The sequence below is a fragment of the Pinus tabuliformis genome, chromosome Q (genome assembly GCF_031772625.1).
Source record: "Pinus tabuliformis cultivar Carrire ecotype Pingquan chromosome Q, CPIR1, whole genome shotgun sequence".
NCBI lineage: Eukaryota > Viridiplantae > Streptophyta > Pinopsida > Pinales > Pinaceae > Pinus > Pinus tabuliformis.
Genome location: NC_142296.1, coordinates 288,235,836 through 288,253,822, shown reverse-complemented (window position 1 = coordinate 288,253,822; position 17,987 = coordinate 288,235,836). Strand labels below are relative to the sequence as shown.

The 17,987-nt window shown below is 37.1% G+C and overlaps 1 protein-coding gene across 1 annotated transcript; it reads left to right on the top strand.

Annotated features, from left to right (window-relative positions):
• Window positions 1-397: 397 nt before the first annotated feature.
• Window positions 398-17,328, top strand: LOC149219361 (transcription factor EMB1444-like). The gene is made up of 11 exons (XM_089384350.1): window positions 398-1,394; window positions 4,499-4,717; window positions 6,148-6,256; window positions 6,841-6,882; window positions 7,030-7,089; window positions 10,839-12,947; window positions 13,099-13,200; window positions 15,564-15,704; window positions 15,824-15,949; window positions 16,460-16,745; window positions 16,870-17,328. Exons 1-10 carry the CDS (start codon window positions 1,300-1,302, stop codon window positions 16,631-16,633), a joined length of 3,177 nt encoding a protein of 1,058 aa, XP_089240476.1. The 5' UTR covers window positions 398-1,299; the 3' UTR covers window positions 16,634-16,745; window positions 16,870-17,328.
• Window positions 17,329-17,987: the final 659 nt, after the last annotated feature.

Below are 17,987 nucleotides of genomic sequence, written 5' to 3'. Positions count from 1 at the left end.
CATCATGCCGTGAGGAGAGCATCATGTAGTTGTGGTTAGATAATGTGGTTCGTTTCCCGTCCCTTCTCTTTAACATATGCGAGGGAGGACCAAGAACAGCAAACATAATGATAAGAGACAGGCATGATGCAGCAGCTAAAGCTAAACCTGCAGCAGGCAAGTTGTTAGGCTACTCATTTTGGCATCTCCCAGTTGTCATGTAATCGCTTGTTGTTTTCATGGCTCGAGGCGGAGGAGGAGAAGAAGAAGAATGAGCAGAGAGCGTGTGAGCCCTACAAACCTCACAAACTCTGAAGCCCACACGCACCTCGACGCCACCGCAATTATTATTATTTTTTATTTATTACACATATATATATTCCCAGAATACTCTGCCTGGTGCCTCTGTTGGCAAAACATTTATCCTCTGGGAATATGCCGGTGGGGACCGTGCAATCAGGAGTCATAATGAGCACCCTGCAGCCTCAGCCGGTAAAGAGCGGTTTACCGGGCTGTTTGAAAACTGTTGGTGGCGCATCCCGACCCAGAGCTTCGGGTTACGGGCCGGTCGGTACGGTCGCTTTTTTTAATTCCTGTTTTTCGTTTTTTCATAAAATATTTCCCACCCCCGTTATCCGGTGCGCAACTTTGATCTGAAATCAAGAATAAACAGCCGCGGCGAGCCAGTTCTGGAAACCCTTGTTGCCTCTGAAGAGTTTCTTGATCGAATCGTGTGAACTCGCCCTAGCCCCCAAACCCCCGTCCGTGTGCTCAGCGAGAGGAATCTCATAATCTAGCAAGTTAAGGTCTGCGGCTGCTGCTCTTGCCTGTGTAATTTGAGGGATCTTTTCTATCAAAGGGCCAGGAAAAATGGTGAAAATTGTACTGTTTGAGGTTCGAGCCTGCGGGATTGTGTAGAGGAATTTTTTTGCCTCGAGTTTTTCTCGCGGTTTTGAGTTTGATCTTTTTTCTCGGGCTGCAGTTTTGTAGTCTTTGCGCGCCAGTCCTTTGCGTTCATTTATTTCAGCGATCCTTCTTCTATACTTAGGCCTTTCTTTTTTTAACTAAAGGAGAATGGACTGTGGGATGCTGTTGCTACTGAGTGTGGAGCCAGCGAGAAAACGGAGTGGAGGTTTGCGCGCAAAGCAAGCAGGACGGGCCTCTTGCCGAGGAAGTTAGAGAGCTAACCCAGAGAAGGCAAACAAGTGTTTTGCCATGACCAGGACGGGGTGACAGCGAAGAAGCTCCGAGGGGTTTGAACTTGAGAAGAGAGGAAGGAGTAGGGGGTGTTTGTGTTGCCGGAATAGAAGTTAAAACATCATGGGGTTGACGTTGCGAGAGGCTCTCAAAAGTTTGTGCTCCAACAGTGACTGGAACTATGCGGTTTTCTGGAAGCTTAAACCTCTGGACCGCATGTAAGTTGACTACATTTAAGATATATACTTATTTTTTCCTTTCGCTGTTTCTTTGAGCTGTAAAGGATCGTGCGAGCATGTAAGCTTGGTCAGGAGCTCTGGGAGGAACAGGCTCGATTATAAATTATATTAATGTTTTTCCTTGAAGTGTAGCAATGACCATGGGAGTGCGCTATTTTTTTTTCGTTTTAGTTTTTCCAGAAAAGAAAACCTAGCGCTTATTTTCTTATCTTAATCTGAAGCGTGCAAAATATTACATGTTTTTTGTATGTTTGTTTTAGTATGCAAGCTTATTCTGCACAATGTGTTACTTGTTTCATACGGATGCTGTGCTTGCGCTTGTTCCCTTTGTTCACTTTAAAGAGTGATGGCATATTTTTTCCAACATTTACCATGCTTTCCTTACATTTTAAAAGAAAAATACTCTGCTTTTGTCAGCCATAGCAGGTACTTCGTATAGGTCTTAGGTTTATTTTTGTTCTAGGGAAAAAAAATGCCTTGTAAATTTTCTTACCCTTCTTTGATTGCGGTTCAAAAGAAATGTATAATTTCTGTATTTTAGTCACTTTGTACTCATTTATTGCATACATATACTCCTGTGTTTCTCTCTGCTTTTAAGAAATTTGACTCTGCTCTCCTCAATCCCGAGAAAGGTACCTTATATAGTTCGTAAATATATTTTTGTTAAAGAAAGGAAATGCCTTACAATTTTTCTTTGCGATGCAGTTTTTTCAGTGTACTTTACTTATGTCAGAGGTGGACAGCAAACAATATGCACCTGGAAGTGCAGCCTTTAATGGGATATATGTTGGAATAGGCACAGTTAGATGTGTAATGGCTCCATATCTACCTGTGTATATTTCAAAAGATATTTAAACGCTACACTGCTTGACGCATATTACATGTCAAAATGAATTCCTTGTACGGACCTGAATCTATTTTTAAGAAGCATTATTTTTAGTCTTTTCTCCTCGCTTTCCAATTTTTCATGAGCTTTGTTCTGAAGTGTGTTTTTACCGTCATTAACCGTCATTATCAAGTGTACGTTACATCTGACGTACACGTTATAATGGCTGTTAGAAAATGTAAAATTCCCTTGGCGTTCGGTTTCTACGAATTATTTGTTGCGCGCCTTTTTAATTTATTCTTGAGATATGATAACTTTTCATATATTTTATTTTTAACTTCTTTTTTAATTTATATACATTATATGTAAAATTTTCTCTCTTCATTGTTCTCCTCTTTTAAGTGATTTTTTGGGTTTTGGATGTAATTATGAGCTATCTTTACTCCGCTAGTTTTAAACTATCTATCTTTTCTCCAAAAACGTGCAGTCCCTGTGCCTTCTGGTTGTATGGGCATATTTTTTGTGTAAAATTTGCGGTGGCTATTCTTCTATGGCGTTCTCATATCTCTCCACAAAATAAATAATAAATGACTACACCAAATGTCTCCTTTTCTTTGCTGCTGAAAAAATTTCCCAAGCTACGGCCAGAATGTATTATAAGTGGATAATTTTACCAGAAGACTAGAAAAAAAACTGGCTGCTATTTTTGTGGAAAATATGATTTATTGAATTAACAAGGGTTGCCTCCCATTTCTCTTTTATATTTTTTTGTCTCCTCTTATGATGCATTTCAACTCGCAAGAATAACAAATCGGACTATCAACTAAGGAGATTGTGGTTCTGATGAAGTTAAGTGGTTCGACCTTATGGTACCTAATACTTTTTGCCTGTTTTTTCCCGGGCATGGATGGTGGAGGCGTGTGTACTTTCTGTAGCCATTTGTTCTTTCTTTGCAGGCCTTGCCATTGTTATGAATGATAGGATATATTCGTTGTTTTCAAACTTTGGACTGTGATGATGAATCTTTAATGGATGTTGAAGGCTATATGTAGTGTCTGCAGCCAGCTGTTCTTTCTTTGTAAGGGATTGCCATTGTTCTTTATGAATGATAGATACATTTGTTTTTTCGTACTTTGGTCTGTGATGATGAATCTTTAATAAATCAATAAATCTATATGCATTTTGTTCTTTCTTTCTCCTGGATTTGTTATGCCAACATGCAAGCATTAAATAGAATGACGTTTTTTCTAATAATATTCTCTTGGCTGTTTTGAGTGTTGATTATTTAACATATGCGATTTGCTACTCTAGAGTCCAGATATATTGCTGATCTCTGAGTCATTGGTAACATGGATGCTTACTTCTGGTCTCTCTTGTCACGTTAAGATCTATACTTTGGGTGTAACAACAGCTGACAATTTGTGATTGTCTAGTTTCATTTCTAGTATTTTATATCACTTAGGTTGACCATGGAGTAGAAATGCCTTACTTGTTTGCATGGTTGATGATTTGTCTGCCTAGAAAAAGAAACTTGCAAGGGAAAGAACTGAAGAAGCGTCTGTGTTTCAAAATTATTAGTTTGTTGTTCAGATTATTTTTTGCAGTAGGTAAGATCCGTATTGTTTTAAATCCTTTTGTTGTAGCTTTTGGATGCTTGTTTCTGGTCTCTGTTGCCATTATAAGCTCTATACTTTTGGTGTAACAACAGCTGACAATATGCCATTGTTTCTTTGTGGTTGTTTAGCATCATTTTTTAGTAATTTACGTCACTTTGGTTGACCACCGAATAGAATGTCGTACTTGTTTGCATGGAAAAAGAACCTTGCAAGGGAAAGAAGTTAAGAAGCATCTGTATTTCAAAATTACTAGTCTGTTGTTCAGATTCTTTCTTGCTGTAGGTGAAACCTATATTTGGTTTAAACCCTTTCCTGATTATTTGTAGCTTTTGAAATACATCCTTGTGGTCAGTCAACAGGGATGAACTTGTGCACAAAATACTGGTTACAACTCAGCGAGGGAAGACAATAAATGAACAATTGTCCACATCATCTTAACTACTTTATTTAGCTGGGTAGCTTGAGATTCTTGATTCTAGATACATTGTAATATTTGGTTGTCTTAAATTATACCTCTGCAGAAGCTCATAGGGATTAATTGTAAAACATTATAATTCTTTGGGTTATGACTAACCATGAAAATGGTTATAAACATAGTCAGATAAGTGGGCTAAATTTGAATTTTACTTGTATTGTTCTAGGATTCTGACATGGGAAGATGGCTACTATGAATCTACAAAAGCCCCAGGCATTTCAAATCTTTCTACACTAACAGCACCCGACTCACTTCTCAAAGGTTGGAATACTGGAGGAAATCAACTTGATTATGAAGCCCGTGGTTCAGATGGGCGTTCTATGGAGGATCAGATGCGTTTCTTTATGACTCAGATGTCAAACCAAACGTATTCAGTTGGAGAAGGGTATGCCCTTGGCTGTTGAAAAAAAAATTTCTAGCTTGAATTTCTCTGTTATATCAGTGCTGGTAAATTTGGTGTGTCTTTTGAATTTTAGCTGTGTGCTTATAAGGCCTATTTCAAGGCTAGGGCAATGAATGTGGTTCAATGTATGTTTACTGACATTCAGTTCATTGGGGCATGGTATTTCTGATTTTAGTTTGCTTTTATATTTATCTGCTCTACAGTCTGGTAGCAGTCATGCTGCTTTAATTGAAAACTCTAGCATTTTTAAGGAAAGGAATCTCTTGGATTAATCTTCTGTTTTTCTGATGGTGAATTTGCATGGGAGGAGGATTGGGATATGCATTCAGGCATAAATTGTTGCTACTGTTTTTCCAAGTATCAAACATAACGCAGGACTGATGTATAGTTGGTGTTGGTTTAGATTTGAATCTTGTCTAGCATGCAGTTAAGTTGAGATCTTGGATGTGAGATTATATTTGTAAAAAAGTGATTTAAAATTTGTTAGTTGTAGCCGTGTGAACTCATCCTTGTTTACATTTTGATTTGATCATGGGCTTGGGTGCATATTAAATGCTCAGAGCTATACTGACATCTGTCCAAGAGATGGTAAAGTTAGCATTCTTCTCCTATGTAGCATTTTCAAGAATTAAACATGAAACAGATTGATGTATACAGTTAATTAATATGATCTGAATTAAGATTAAATATTGGTTAATTGCATGGGTGCATATTAAATGCTTAGAGCTATACTGACATCTGTCCAAGAAATAGTCAAGTTAGCATTCTTCTCCTATGTAGCATTTTCAAGAATTAAACATGAAGCAGATTGATGTATACAGTTAATTAATATGATCTGAATTAAGATTAAATATTGGTTAATTGCATAGAAATGAGGTTAGATTGACGGTAAAAGTATTTGTAAAATTAACTTGACATAAGGAAGTATTTACTTGCCACTTGTAGCCCATGTGAGTGTACCCTTTTTTACATTTGATTGCGGGCATGGGCTCATATAAAGTTAGAACTATAAAATGCCTATGGAATTGTTATACGGCTATTGTAATAATCAATTATTTGATATCTTTCTGAGGGATAGTAAATACAGAATCATTCGTCTCTTATTTATTGTAGTTTGCCTTTTATTTGTTGATTAAGAACCCATTTTTCTGCCATAGTTACATAAACAGTTAATTATGAAGAAAAGCAGCAAATACTTTAATTTTCTAGCTTGGTGATATACCTTTTTTTATTTACATATATTTATGAGTTATTAAATGTAGAGTAGTGAATAGTTATGTCACCCGTGTCCTAGTGTCTGGTGACACATGTAACTTACATATGTTTGTTGAGAGAATTAATTGGATAAATCATAGATTTTGAGCAATTTTATAGTCCTATTAATTTACTCCTGCTGTGGATTCTTTTTCCAGCATCATTGGATATGCTGCATCTACTGGGAAGCATCGTTGGGTTTTTCAAGAGAACTGCCTCCAGAAAGGGTTTTCCTTTGGTTCACAGAATGGATGTTCAAATCTAGAGGTGAGGAATCAAATTACATGAAAGACATGCATACTTGTTGCTTAAATACCTGCTTCAAGTCAGTATATCTTTGTTTGTTTACATCCACACATACATAGAGACTAAACATTTTATAGAACTTCTGGCTTTGAGACTTTTTGAAACTTATACACATGCTACATGCGTCAGACATAATTTCTCTGTAAACATGCTTAGACAGATGTAAGATTAGAAAATATTATGCTGTGTAATAATCACCATTTTTACTTTTCCTGTAACTAGTATCTGTTGATTAGTGAAGAAGAAATTCTGTCGTTTTTGCTTTTTAATGACAATATGTTCATTGTTTACTAGAGTTTGTTAATCAGTAAACGGCAATTTTATTCCTGTTGATTGGAAAAGGACAACCTTGGTCCTTCACTTTTTTATGTAGGTCATGACTTTCATCATTGATCATTGCATCGGTTTTTTCTACATGTTATAATTCTTCAGTTAATGGTATATGCTATGAAGGAGAAATATTTCTAAGATTTTTGTGCTCTGTAAGTTGTTGGAGTTTTATGTTGAATCCTTTTTCTCTAAGCTTATATTCATGGAAATTGCAGTATCCTGTTGAATGGAAGAATCAATTTGCAGCTGGAATAAAGGTGAGACTTAAGAATCTTTCCTGTTTTTTTACTTGGGAGGATCCTTCCTTTGATGAAAGGAAGCTGATTGTTGCATTTGAATTTGTTGCTATTTTTCACATATACCTTTAAATGCTTCAGTCTAATATTATGTGCACTTTTATGCAGACAGTTGCAGTTATAGCAGCAGCACCATACGGAGTTGTTCAGCTTGGTTCCAAACAAACAGTAAGTGCATTGAAAAACTGATGGTGGCATTTCTTTCCCGTGTGTAAAATTCCTTACTTCCTTGGTGTTGGGGCTTTCTTTTGGGGCCTAACTTATGCTTGTATGTTAACATCAGTGTTGCAAACATCTTTTGATAACATCCCGATTTTATCTTGAAATCACGATTTTTTTGCCTAGCCGATGTTTGCTGATCTTTTACTGATTTTTACGATTTTTTGGTTTTCTGGACCATTGTCGATTTTATCCCGATGCCGATGTTCACAACATTGGTTAACATGTCTATTATTGATAACACTAATATCGATGGAAATATGCTTGCTTTTCATAATTTTTCAAGTTATTAGCTATGTGCGGGTATGTCCTCAAAGGTAAGTTAGATCCTGTTCTGTATGAATCATTGAAGAAATTTACTCAGTTGAAACTTTAGGAGTCCAATGCCATACAGGACTATGAGAGGACACAAAATTCAATTCAAACTTCTAGTAATATGGTGTCACTGTTACCCGTATAACAATGAGAGGACACAAAATTGATGGGCTTATTGTAACTGAATAGGAATTGTCTAGGTAAACTAAATGTAAACCTCGTGGATCTAATTTTAGCCAACATTCGTAAAGGACTCAATTCTTAGATGCTTTTACAGGTAAACAAGCTTCAAGCTATCAATTTTACAAAGCAGCCAGGGATTATCTTTAATAATGATGCTCAAACTAACTCTTCTGCTTTGCTTCTGATCTGTCACTGCTCAGAACTTAGAAGTTTGATAGAGGTAACCAATTGTTATGTGGGATGAATGCATTCCTAGTCACGTCCTGTACTTTAGAATCACCAATGGATCTCTGCTGTTTAACCTGTTGGTGCGAGATACTAGAATTGGATAAGTGGCCTTGATTTATGGGATACTGTTGTCGTTTTCAGAATGGATCAGATTCCAATGAAATAGGATAATCCTTTCTTAAATCCATTCTGCCATGCCTTTTGTTGTAGTGTGATCAAGGTACCTCTCCATATGATTAGGATGATGCTTCTAATAGCAGAGCACTCGGAGTCTATGTTCGAGTGTTCCCTGATGTCTGTACCATCCCATACCCATCTTAACCTCGGATCTATAAGCACGGAGAGGGATCAAATCCCTTGAGGTGCAAGCCTTTCTGACAGTGCAAAAACTTGATGATCCCCCACAAAAAGTTTGCGGTTTGCACCTTGAAGGCTTTGATCCCTTTCAGTGCTTGATATATCAAGGGTTATAAGATGGATATAGGCTGGTTATTATTAAACTGTATTATTTTTTTAATATGAAAATCTGATGTGATGTCAGTGTTACATACACTCTTGAGTCAGGACATGTCTCCCCTATGGGCTGTAGAATGAACCTTTTGGCACAAACATCCACTGTGAGCAAATCGTTACTGTTTAGGCTAAAACTAGAGCAACTACGTTGCTGAAGGAAGATATATTTCACTGACAATATTCTGGTTGTTCTCATGGTATCACTTTTAACCACTCAAATATATACTCTGGCCTTAAGCAGGCATTATCCACTTTTCATTACCTGGGACACTAACAGATTGCAGTTCTATATATTTGAGATCAAACGAACTCATATGAAGGGAAAGTAATTTCTCTTAGATGACTTCTAATTCATAGTTACAAAATTTGTGATATCTTGTGATGTTTTCAGTATTTTTGAGTTTTTCAACTCCCTGATACTGTTGACGAAAAAATCAATTTATTTTGAGGGATATAAAAATATCACAACTCATTGTCAAAATACCCTGCGATGATGAAAAATATTGGTTGGATCGGGAGATTTTCTGAAAATTTTGGTTTTTTTTGATCATATACGAAAAGAAGAAAATCAGGGGATGGAGAACAAAGGGGTTTCTGACCATTACCTTTGCTTGTAAAAGGGCTAGAGCGTGAGGGTTTCTTTAGTTTTTTTTTTCAAAAATGAAATGAATTGAATATTTTAGTAATTTTTATCCCCGATATTTTTATAAGTTTATTTTGTGGATACTTGGTGATATATTTGCCAACACGATATTAATGAGACTGCGTTTAGTAGCAGAGCCCTTAGAGTCCATGTACCCTGATGTCCCTAACATTATTGTGCAATTCATTGCCTCTGAGGCTAAAACAGGAGTGACTATGCTACTGAAGGAAGATTTGTTTCACTGCAATACCCTTAGCTGTTCTAATGGTATCACTCTTAACCACTCAAAGATATACTCTTGCTATGTGCAGCTGTTTTCTTCTTTGCATTGACTGGGACAGCAGTTCTATATTCTCTGAGATGAAACAAACTCATATGAAGGGTCCGTCTTCTGTCATGTCATGGGGCTTTCTAGCAGCTTGCAAGTCCATGCCCTTGAGACTAAACAAACTGGCATGAAGGGACCTAGTCATTCTTATGATAATTGGTTAGCATAATAAAACAGACTATGTTGGAGTTCCATGATGAGTGGGGGCACGCACAATAGGAGGACTGATAGAAGCAAGGAACAACTTCCTAGAGTTGGGGGGTGCAAATGCTTTGACATTCTCCTTGTTTGTCTGAATTAATTGGACAACGTTCATTGGAATCATCTGAATGAACAAAGATATGGGGTTATTTAGTCTTTCTTTTTAGTTTTGACTCTTAATAAATATGTCGAGTCCTTCAGCTTGGTTTATCATAAAGTAGGCTTGAAATCTGGAGAATTTTCTGTCCATCCATGACAAACAGTCTGATTGAGAGGGAATAATAGGGAATTTTGCCCCTTTTTCGTTTCTTTACATTTTTTGACCTTAAACTGTAAATATTCTCCAAGGGTGTTCTTCCTTGGCATTATGAACTTCTGAAGCAACACTTGTATCAAGGCATTCCTTGCACTCTTTTCTTAGATTAGACATGGCTGCTATTGAGACTAAAATCTTCTTGTCAACAATATAAAACACTTAATGATGTTTGTGCTCCAACACAAAAACTCATAACCAGTGTTGGAAATATCTCTGATTTTTCCTGAGTATTTCAGGTTTCCGATTTGGCCAATATTGTGAGAATTCTTCATGTCCATGTTTATTCTTTGCTGATATTTTCTGATATTCTCCCCGATATATCTGATAAGTTTCTTTCCAGACCCTCGATGATGTATCCCTGAAATAATTTTTGCAAAAATGCTCATAACTCAGATAACAGGCTGTATAAGAGTCCAAGGACATGTTTAAGTTGCATATTCATTGAAATATCGAACTAGTCCAGATTTTTGTCCTGCCTTGATGCTTGTCACCTTATTGAAGATTGGGGATAGATTCTGAAACAAGCAACTTGCTTGTGTCTGTAATAAATGAGTTTGGGGACAGAATTATTCATGGATTTTACCTCAACCACAGCTTGTCATCTCACATGGCAAAAGTTTAACTTTAACTTGCATTACAACTTCAAATACCCATGTTGGAGAACTGTCTCCTGTTATTCTTAATATTTATATAACTTACGATTTAAATCACCCGCTTTAGTTAGAGAAGTAGATAAATGCCCTTGATGTGATATGTATTATGGACTACCGTGTTTCTAAAGAACTAGTGTTATATTCGATCTATAAATATTGTTGGCACCAGGTGGAGTTCCATGGTGCTTGTTCTGCGTCAAGATTTGCAGTTATTTATTCATTTTTTCTAGTCAAATGATTTGATTTCAGATTAAAGGTTAAATTATGAGATTGTGAAATTTATTTAAGGTTTGTTTGGTTGATCTTTCCTATGTGCAGATTATAGAGAATTTAGAGCTTGTAAGCCATATAAAGGCATTGTTTCAAAATCTTCAGAATGTAGTAGGGGCATTTTCACGTCACTCTATTCCAGAACTTTTGGGTGGAAGGATTCATGGAACTCAACCCAGAATAGGGATGAGATCTGGATCTGGAACTTTACTTAATGGGATAACTCAGTCTATACCGAAAATTCAATGCTCAAATATTATTCAACAAGAGGGTGGTTCCATTCCTGTGTTAGGAATGACCAAAGGCTTGCAGGCTGAAGTTCATGTATCACCTTCTATATGCAGTTCTAGTGGTTCAAACAAAGCTTTCAGTCATTTTTCTCAGTTACAGCAAAAGAGAATTCAGTTAAGCAGCCCTACAATGTCATCTGAACAGGAAGCTCTATCAGGAGATATGAGAGCACTGCCCAGTGCAAGGGTAATGCTTCCTTTTCAAGATTCGCAACAAGCAAATTTGTGTGGGACTGACAGGCACCAGCCATTCCTCATTCAGTCAAGTAGAGGAAGCAATGGACTGTCACTTATGGAGCAACAACTGGTAAAGGAAATGGGGTTACAAGGACAATTGCCACTGCTACTGAGCAATGGTAAGAGTACAGTTCATACAAGCTTTCGTGATATTATACCATCTGGTTTTAGACAAACAGAAGGTTTGAACTCTACATTCAGGACAGTTGAATCAAACAACTGCGGAAGAAATTTGCAGAGCAGTCTCAGTGAATCCATTAGGGGTGAAGGCATTCTTAGAGCAGAGTTGTTTCAGCCAGGGACTCCTCATCTAAGTGCCTTGAAACAAACAGAAAGGCAGCCGTCTGGTCCAGGACTCCAGCATTTTGTGCAAACTAAGAACCCTTCAGCATTTTCAAGACCACCAGTGCAGAGTAACCTGGTCGTAGGAATAGACCAAAATAAGAAGCCTTTGGCTGAGGTGAATACTAACCATCTACTTTACAAGGCTCCTACATTTTCTTCTGCTAACATGGAAGCTCCTGTTTCTGATTCTAGGCAGTGCACGGCATCCGGTGTTTCCTGGTCCAACACGTCAGGGCAATTTGAGACTTTTTTAGAAACAGTAAGAAATGATCTTGTACCTTCTGAAGGGGTTGACTTCTCAATGTCTGCAGCACATGGAATAGAGCCTCAGCCCTGGGACAAAGAGACCTTGACAAAAGATATGTCTTCTTCGCTTTTTCAAGATACTATGGTTGAAAATCCATTATCATTGAGAGAAAGCTCTAAGGTTTCAGAGGCTGTCTTTGGTGAGCTTCTTCCTGGGACAGATGAATACGGTTATAATGGATTTGAGGACTTTGATAAGTACTTAAAATCTTTAATGAAAGGGCAGGATAATTCAAATAGCTCAATATCACTACCTGCTGTTGATGAAATATTTGATGCATTAGGACCTGTTTCTAGGAATGGACAAGATCATGTTATCTGGGATGATATGTTTATGCCATTGGGAGATGGAAGCAGTGCAAATTTTTCCTCTTATTCATTTGGAGTTTCTGCTGGCACAGCAAACCCCTCTGATCCGTCCATAGATAGGAGCCTCCAGGGAGGGATTTTTTCTGAGAGGAAGTCTGAACATCTTTTAGATGCTGTAGTAGCTAACATACGTGCACCACTAAATCAGAGCACAGATGACAATATGTCAACTGAGCATACAGTCTCAAAATTAAGCAGTGCACCTTCTCTATACAGTGCCTCAGTTAAGGCTGATTCTTGTTCAACTGGACCATTGATTGGTTGCGAGCAAAAGCAATCTGAGTTTGTAGGCCATTCCCAGACGGGAGATGATGCTGGTATAAAAAATTTGCAAAACTCTTTAACAGATGAATACCAGCGAGAAAGAGCTGTAAAAAGATCACTGCATGATTGTTCTTTAAAGTTTCAGCCAAGTTCCTGGGCTGAAGATTGTCATAGTGCAAAGTGCGAAAATATGGGGCTTGCTCATACAAAGAAGTCAGATGAGCCAGTCAAAGTGAATAGGAAAAGAGCCAAACCTGGGGAGAGTACCAGACCAAGGCCTAAGGATAGACAGCAGATTCAAGATCGAGTTAGAGAGCTGAGAGAAATTGTACCAAATGGTACCAAGGTATGTATTCTGATTCTAATTTAGTTTTATTTGCTTTCTGTTTTATTAAGTTCATAATAGATGACAATGCAGTTTTTAAATATCTTTGAAGAAAGACCTCGATTTTCATGATTCAGTGCCTTGCTAAAAATCATATTCTTCAATCATACAGTGCAGTATTGATGCTTTATTGGACCGCACCATCAAGCATATGCTATTCTTGCAGAGTGTCACCAAGCATGCGGAGAAACTAAAACATAGTGGCGAGCCAAAGGTGAACTATTTCTTCCATTTTAATCCAAGTTATTAAATGTGATCATGGTTGTTTTATATTTGTCATAAATATGATGTCAGAGTTTCCTGCATTATTTATAGTGTTTTTTTCTCTTTCTTTCTGATGTGGCTGTTCAAACATGATACAAAACCACACCCTTGTCATTTATATTTTCGAGGCACAAGTTTTTTTTCTAATTCTCTACTAGTTTTTGGATTCACCAGTGTATAAATGGGACATGATCTAAATAGAAACTATTTATAGCAAATGAGCCTTTTAATTGATCCATGCAGCTTTTCTGAATTTCTAGAAATGATCCAAAGGTATGCATTTATTTGATAGTTTGTTTTGATTCCTTTTTAACCTTGAGATCATAAATTGTCATGAGTGTTTACATGATATAGGCACCATGCTGGGCATGGTTAAAATATGGCAGGAAGGCAAAGCTAAATGCTTTTTCTTTCTGGATAAAGTTAGAGCCATGATACAACGAGTCAATCTCTCAAGATATTGATGGACAAGAACAGTTGGTTGTACTAGAGTTTGGTAATTGTACAAGTTTTCTAATATAAAAACACAATAACGAAATAAATACAGTGCTCTAGGTGATTTGGGTGTTTGGTCCATGATTGTGCACCGATTAAATGTTTTCATGTTAAATTGATCTCGAAGTAGTGCTAATGTAGCATATAGCATCTTTACTATTATTCAAATGATTTCCGGTGTTTCTAATACAAAAACACAATAACAAAATAAATACAATTCTCTAGGCGATTTGGGTGTTTGGTCCATGATTGTGCACCGATTAAATGTCTTCACGTTAAAGTGATCTCAAAGTAGTGCTTATGTGGCATATAGCATCTTTACTAATATTCAATTGTTTCTACTTGATATTTTTTATAGAGGCTCTGAGAGCTACATAAGAAAAATATTGCTTACTATTCGCTTCTTTATACATTCCTTATTTCTGCATTTTGAAAGCATACCTTCCATTGATTAGGAACCAACACTGGTGCCAGTCTAGCTTGCTTTTTGGACAAGTACATGACAATGGTTCAAGGCTCCACTTATACTAGAATCACTGTAGGAAGGTTCAAAATATTGTGGATGTATTTCTCTTCAACAGAATACTCGGTGAATAAATATATTAGCCAAGCTAGCGATCTGGGAGACAACACCGATTCTTTTCTTGTGGGCAATGATGCCAGTTTGGTCAAAATATTTACTCTGTTTGTGCATTGATAATTCCATCCTTTTTTGGGCATTTGTATCTTTTTATAATAGAAGCAAATTCAACTTCGTTAGTAACTACATTTTGTTCTGGTGTTTTTATTGTTAAAAGAGTGGATTGCATTACCTGGGGCACTCTTAGTTTAAAATGAAGTGTTTTGAGTTGGTTGTATTGTGGCGATCTTGTGGTTCAAAGGGGTATTACCTAGGGTACTCATAGTTTATAATGAAGTGTTTTGTGTTGGTTGTGTTGTGGCCACCTTGCAGTTCAAAGGGGTGTTTTATGCTGTAAATAGTTTAAGTGTGCTCATCTAACTAAGGATTGCTGTTGCAAAGACCCTTGAAATTCGTTAGTAATTGGTTGAAAGAATGGATTGCATTACCTAGGGCTTTCTTAGTTTATAATGAAGTGTTTTATGTTGGTTGTGTTGTGGGCCACCTTGCAGTTCAAAAGGGCATTTTTATGCTGTAGATTGTTCAAGTGAGCATCACTGTTGCAAAGATCCTTGATAGTCTGAATGAAGTGTTCTGTGTGGATTGTATTGTAGCCACCTTGTAGTTCAAAAGGGCATTTTATGCTGTAGATAGTTTAATTGTGCTCATATAAGTAAGCATTGCTGTTGCAATGATCCTTGATAGTCTAATTCCACACCTCTCCTTGAGATGACTTTAGCATTTGCATTTCTATTTTTTTTGTCTACAAGGTTCAGCTAATACATTGCTCCTCCCAACAACTAGAAAATGGAATTATCGCCTTAATTATGTCACCTTTTCAAAGTTGACCACATTTACAAATTCTGGTGCCAGGGATATCACCTTGCATTTCAAAAGGGTATTTCTATGGGTATTTCTATGCTGTAGATAATCCAAAGTGTGCTCAGCATTGCCCTAAGCGTTGTCCAAAGTGTTCTCATATTACTGAGGCTTTACATTTGCAATTCCAATCTTCTTGTGCTTATTTCTCTGTTATCCATTTGTGCAATGATTTTTTTGCTCCAGCTAATAAATTTCTTCTTCCAACAATTAGAAGAGGAAAATATCTCCCTAATTTTTCCACCTTTTCCTAGTCGATTGCATTTACATATTTTAGCGCCAGGGATGTATAATCGTTTATTTTCTGGGAAACTGTGTAGGTGCTTGATAAGGATGGCAGTTTTCTTTCTAAAGGTAACCTGGAAAGTGGTGCAAGTTGGGCAGTAGAATTGGGTGGTCAAACCATGGGGTGCCCTATTATAGTGGAGAATATGAATCAGCCCCGACAATTGCTTATAGAGGTCAGTTAAATACAAAGAATAGCAGGGTTTTTATATCCACTAAAGAACTTATATTTGTCTTTTTTGAGACATGGATTAATGCTGATGTTATCTTGGGCTGGTTTTCACCAATATTATAGATGCTTTGTGATGAGCGGGGCCTCTTCCTTGAAATAGCTGACAGCATTCGAAGCTTGAGGCTTACGATTTTAAAGGGAGTCATGGAAGCTCGCACTGGCAAGATCTGGGCTCGTTTTGTTGTTGAGGTAATGCCATAGTTCAAAAGAAGATAAATTAATACTCGGACCTTTTTATTCCGTGTAAAGCTTCCTCTTTCATTTGTGTTTAATTGCTTCAGCAAAGAACAGAAAGAAAAAAGACAGCTGTAAGGATAGATGTTATAATGCTTTAGCTGACAGTTATACATATTATCTTTGCGAAATGTCAATATCGTGATCCTACAATAAAATATGCAAAATACGAATGGAAAATTTCACCTGGCATCTATAATCTTGAATTAGTCTTGACCAGCAACGATCATGTAATTCCGAAGATAGGCTATATTTAACATTTTAGCTTAACCTCCTGTCACTAATATTATAACTTAGAGAATCGAGACACGTGCCAGTTGTTAATCATCATAATTCGTTAAAAGCTAGTTCAATCAACTCTGAAATGTCGTGTTCTGCAATTAGTGGATAAATGTGCCTCTGTTGTCTGTTATGTTAAAAATGGATTTGCGCCTTTTCTTAACGAGCCTATTGATGCAAATACAGGCAGATACAGATGTTCAAAGATTGGATATTTTGTGGTCACTGATGCAAATATTGCAACAAAATACGAAGAACGGTGTGAGTCTAACTCACCAGCCTAGTGTAGTTACACATCAAGGCATGTGGTTCCCAAGTGTTCAGTGTGTTTCAGCAACCTCTGATGCCTCTCACCTCTAGCATGGATATTGGATTATGTATATGTATTCTTGTCGAACATGTGATGCTCGTGGTTGCTGACTTGACTTGGATCGCTGCACTAAATCTTTAACCAAATGCATGATATTGTAATGTAAGTAATACCCTTTCTCTCCAATTCATTGAACTCTTTTATGGAGCACAATGAGACTGTTTCTCCATTTCAATCTTGAATTCGTTAACTCTAGAAATTAATAGATAACTATCTTTTTTTGCAGGTTATTTAACTCAACAGCTACAGGCTTTTGCAGGGGAAATGCATCTGCTAGGCAACAACCTTATCTACTTTCCTGGGTGGTAAATTTTTCAAAGGATTCGCAGTGGCATTTCTTTTGAACAATTTCCCACTTGGTTGCAAAGTTGTGGTATAGATAAAAGACTTGTATTCTAAAGGTCTTTCTTCCCATCCATTATGTTGGAATATTTCTCCCATTTTTAAGGTAATGGGCATCTGAATATTAACCAAATCATCCATTACTGTGATGAGCACTTGTCTTGTTATTGTGTATTCTATGAGCAAATATAAACGATGCTATGGATCTTGCTGTGTAACCTTCGAAACTTTGGTTTTACCTTGTAAATGAGCCTGATAGCTTTTTAAACAATCGTCGAGGGATTGGTGATACCTTTCGATTTTAACAAGAATGATAAATTTCTGCTGCGTAGTTTGGATGGAAGTTCTTTTAAAGGTTTCATCTTGTATCTGATGGAATTGACTGCTCTAATTTTTGCACTATACAGGGTTTTTGAATGGTTACCTCGAGGATTCATACCTCAATCATAGTCTGCCTGTGAGGCGGGGAGGGTTATGGCCGAATTTTTGAATGCATGATTAGTCTTTATGAGTTTCGATGGTTTTGCACTCTGCAATGCTGTATGGAGTTTCGATGGCTGTCCAAACTTTAGAATACTGTTCTCCTAAGGTTAGGGTTCCGTACAGGTTCCAACTGTTCATTGGGGTTAGTAATTTGTTGTGAACAGGCCACTGGACTAAAGGCCATTTTACGCAGGCCTCTTAATTTCGTGCAAGAGGTGACTCGCAGAGTATTATGGTAGTATTTCTCTCAAAAGAGAGTAAATTTGGACAAATTCCATGGGAGTAGTGCATATGTTCTTAAAGTAGTGAAATACTTTTAAGAATCCTCTCTGAACACGACATATCTTCTGATAGATAGTTCGTTAAGTAATCTGTTCTTACAGTCAGTGTGAAATGGCCTAACTTTTAGTAGTGCATATGTTCTTAAAGTAGTGAAATACTTTTCAGAATCCTCTCTGAACACGACATATCTTCTGAAAGATAGTTCGTTAAGTAATCTGTTCTAACAGTCAGTGTGAA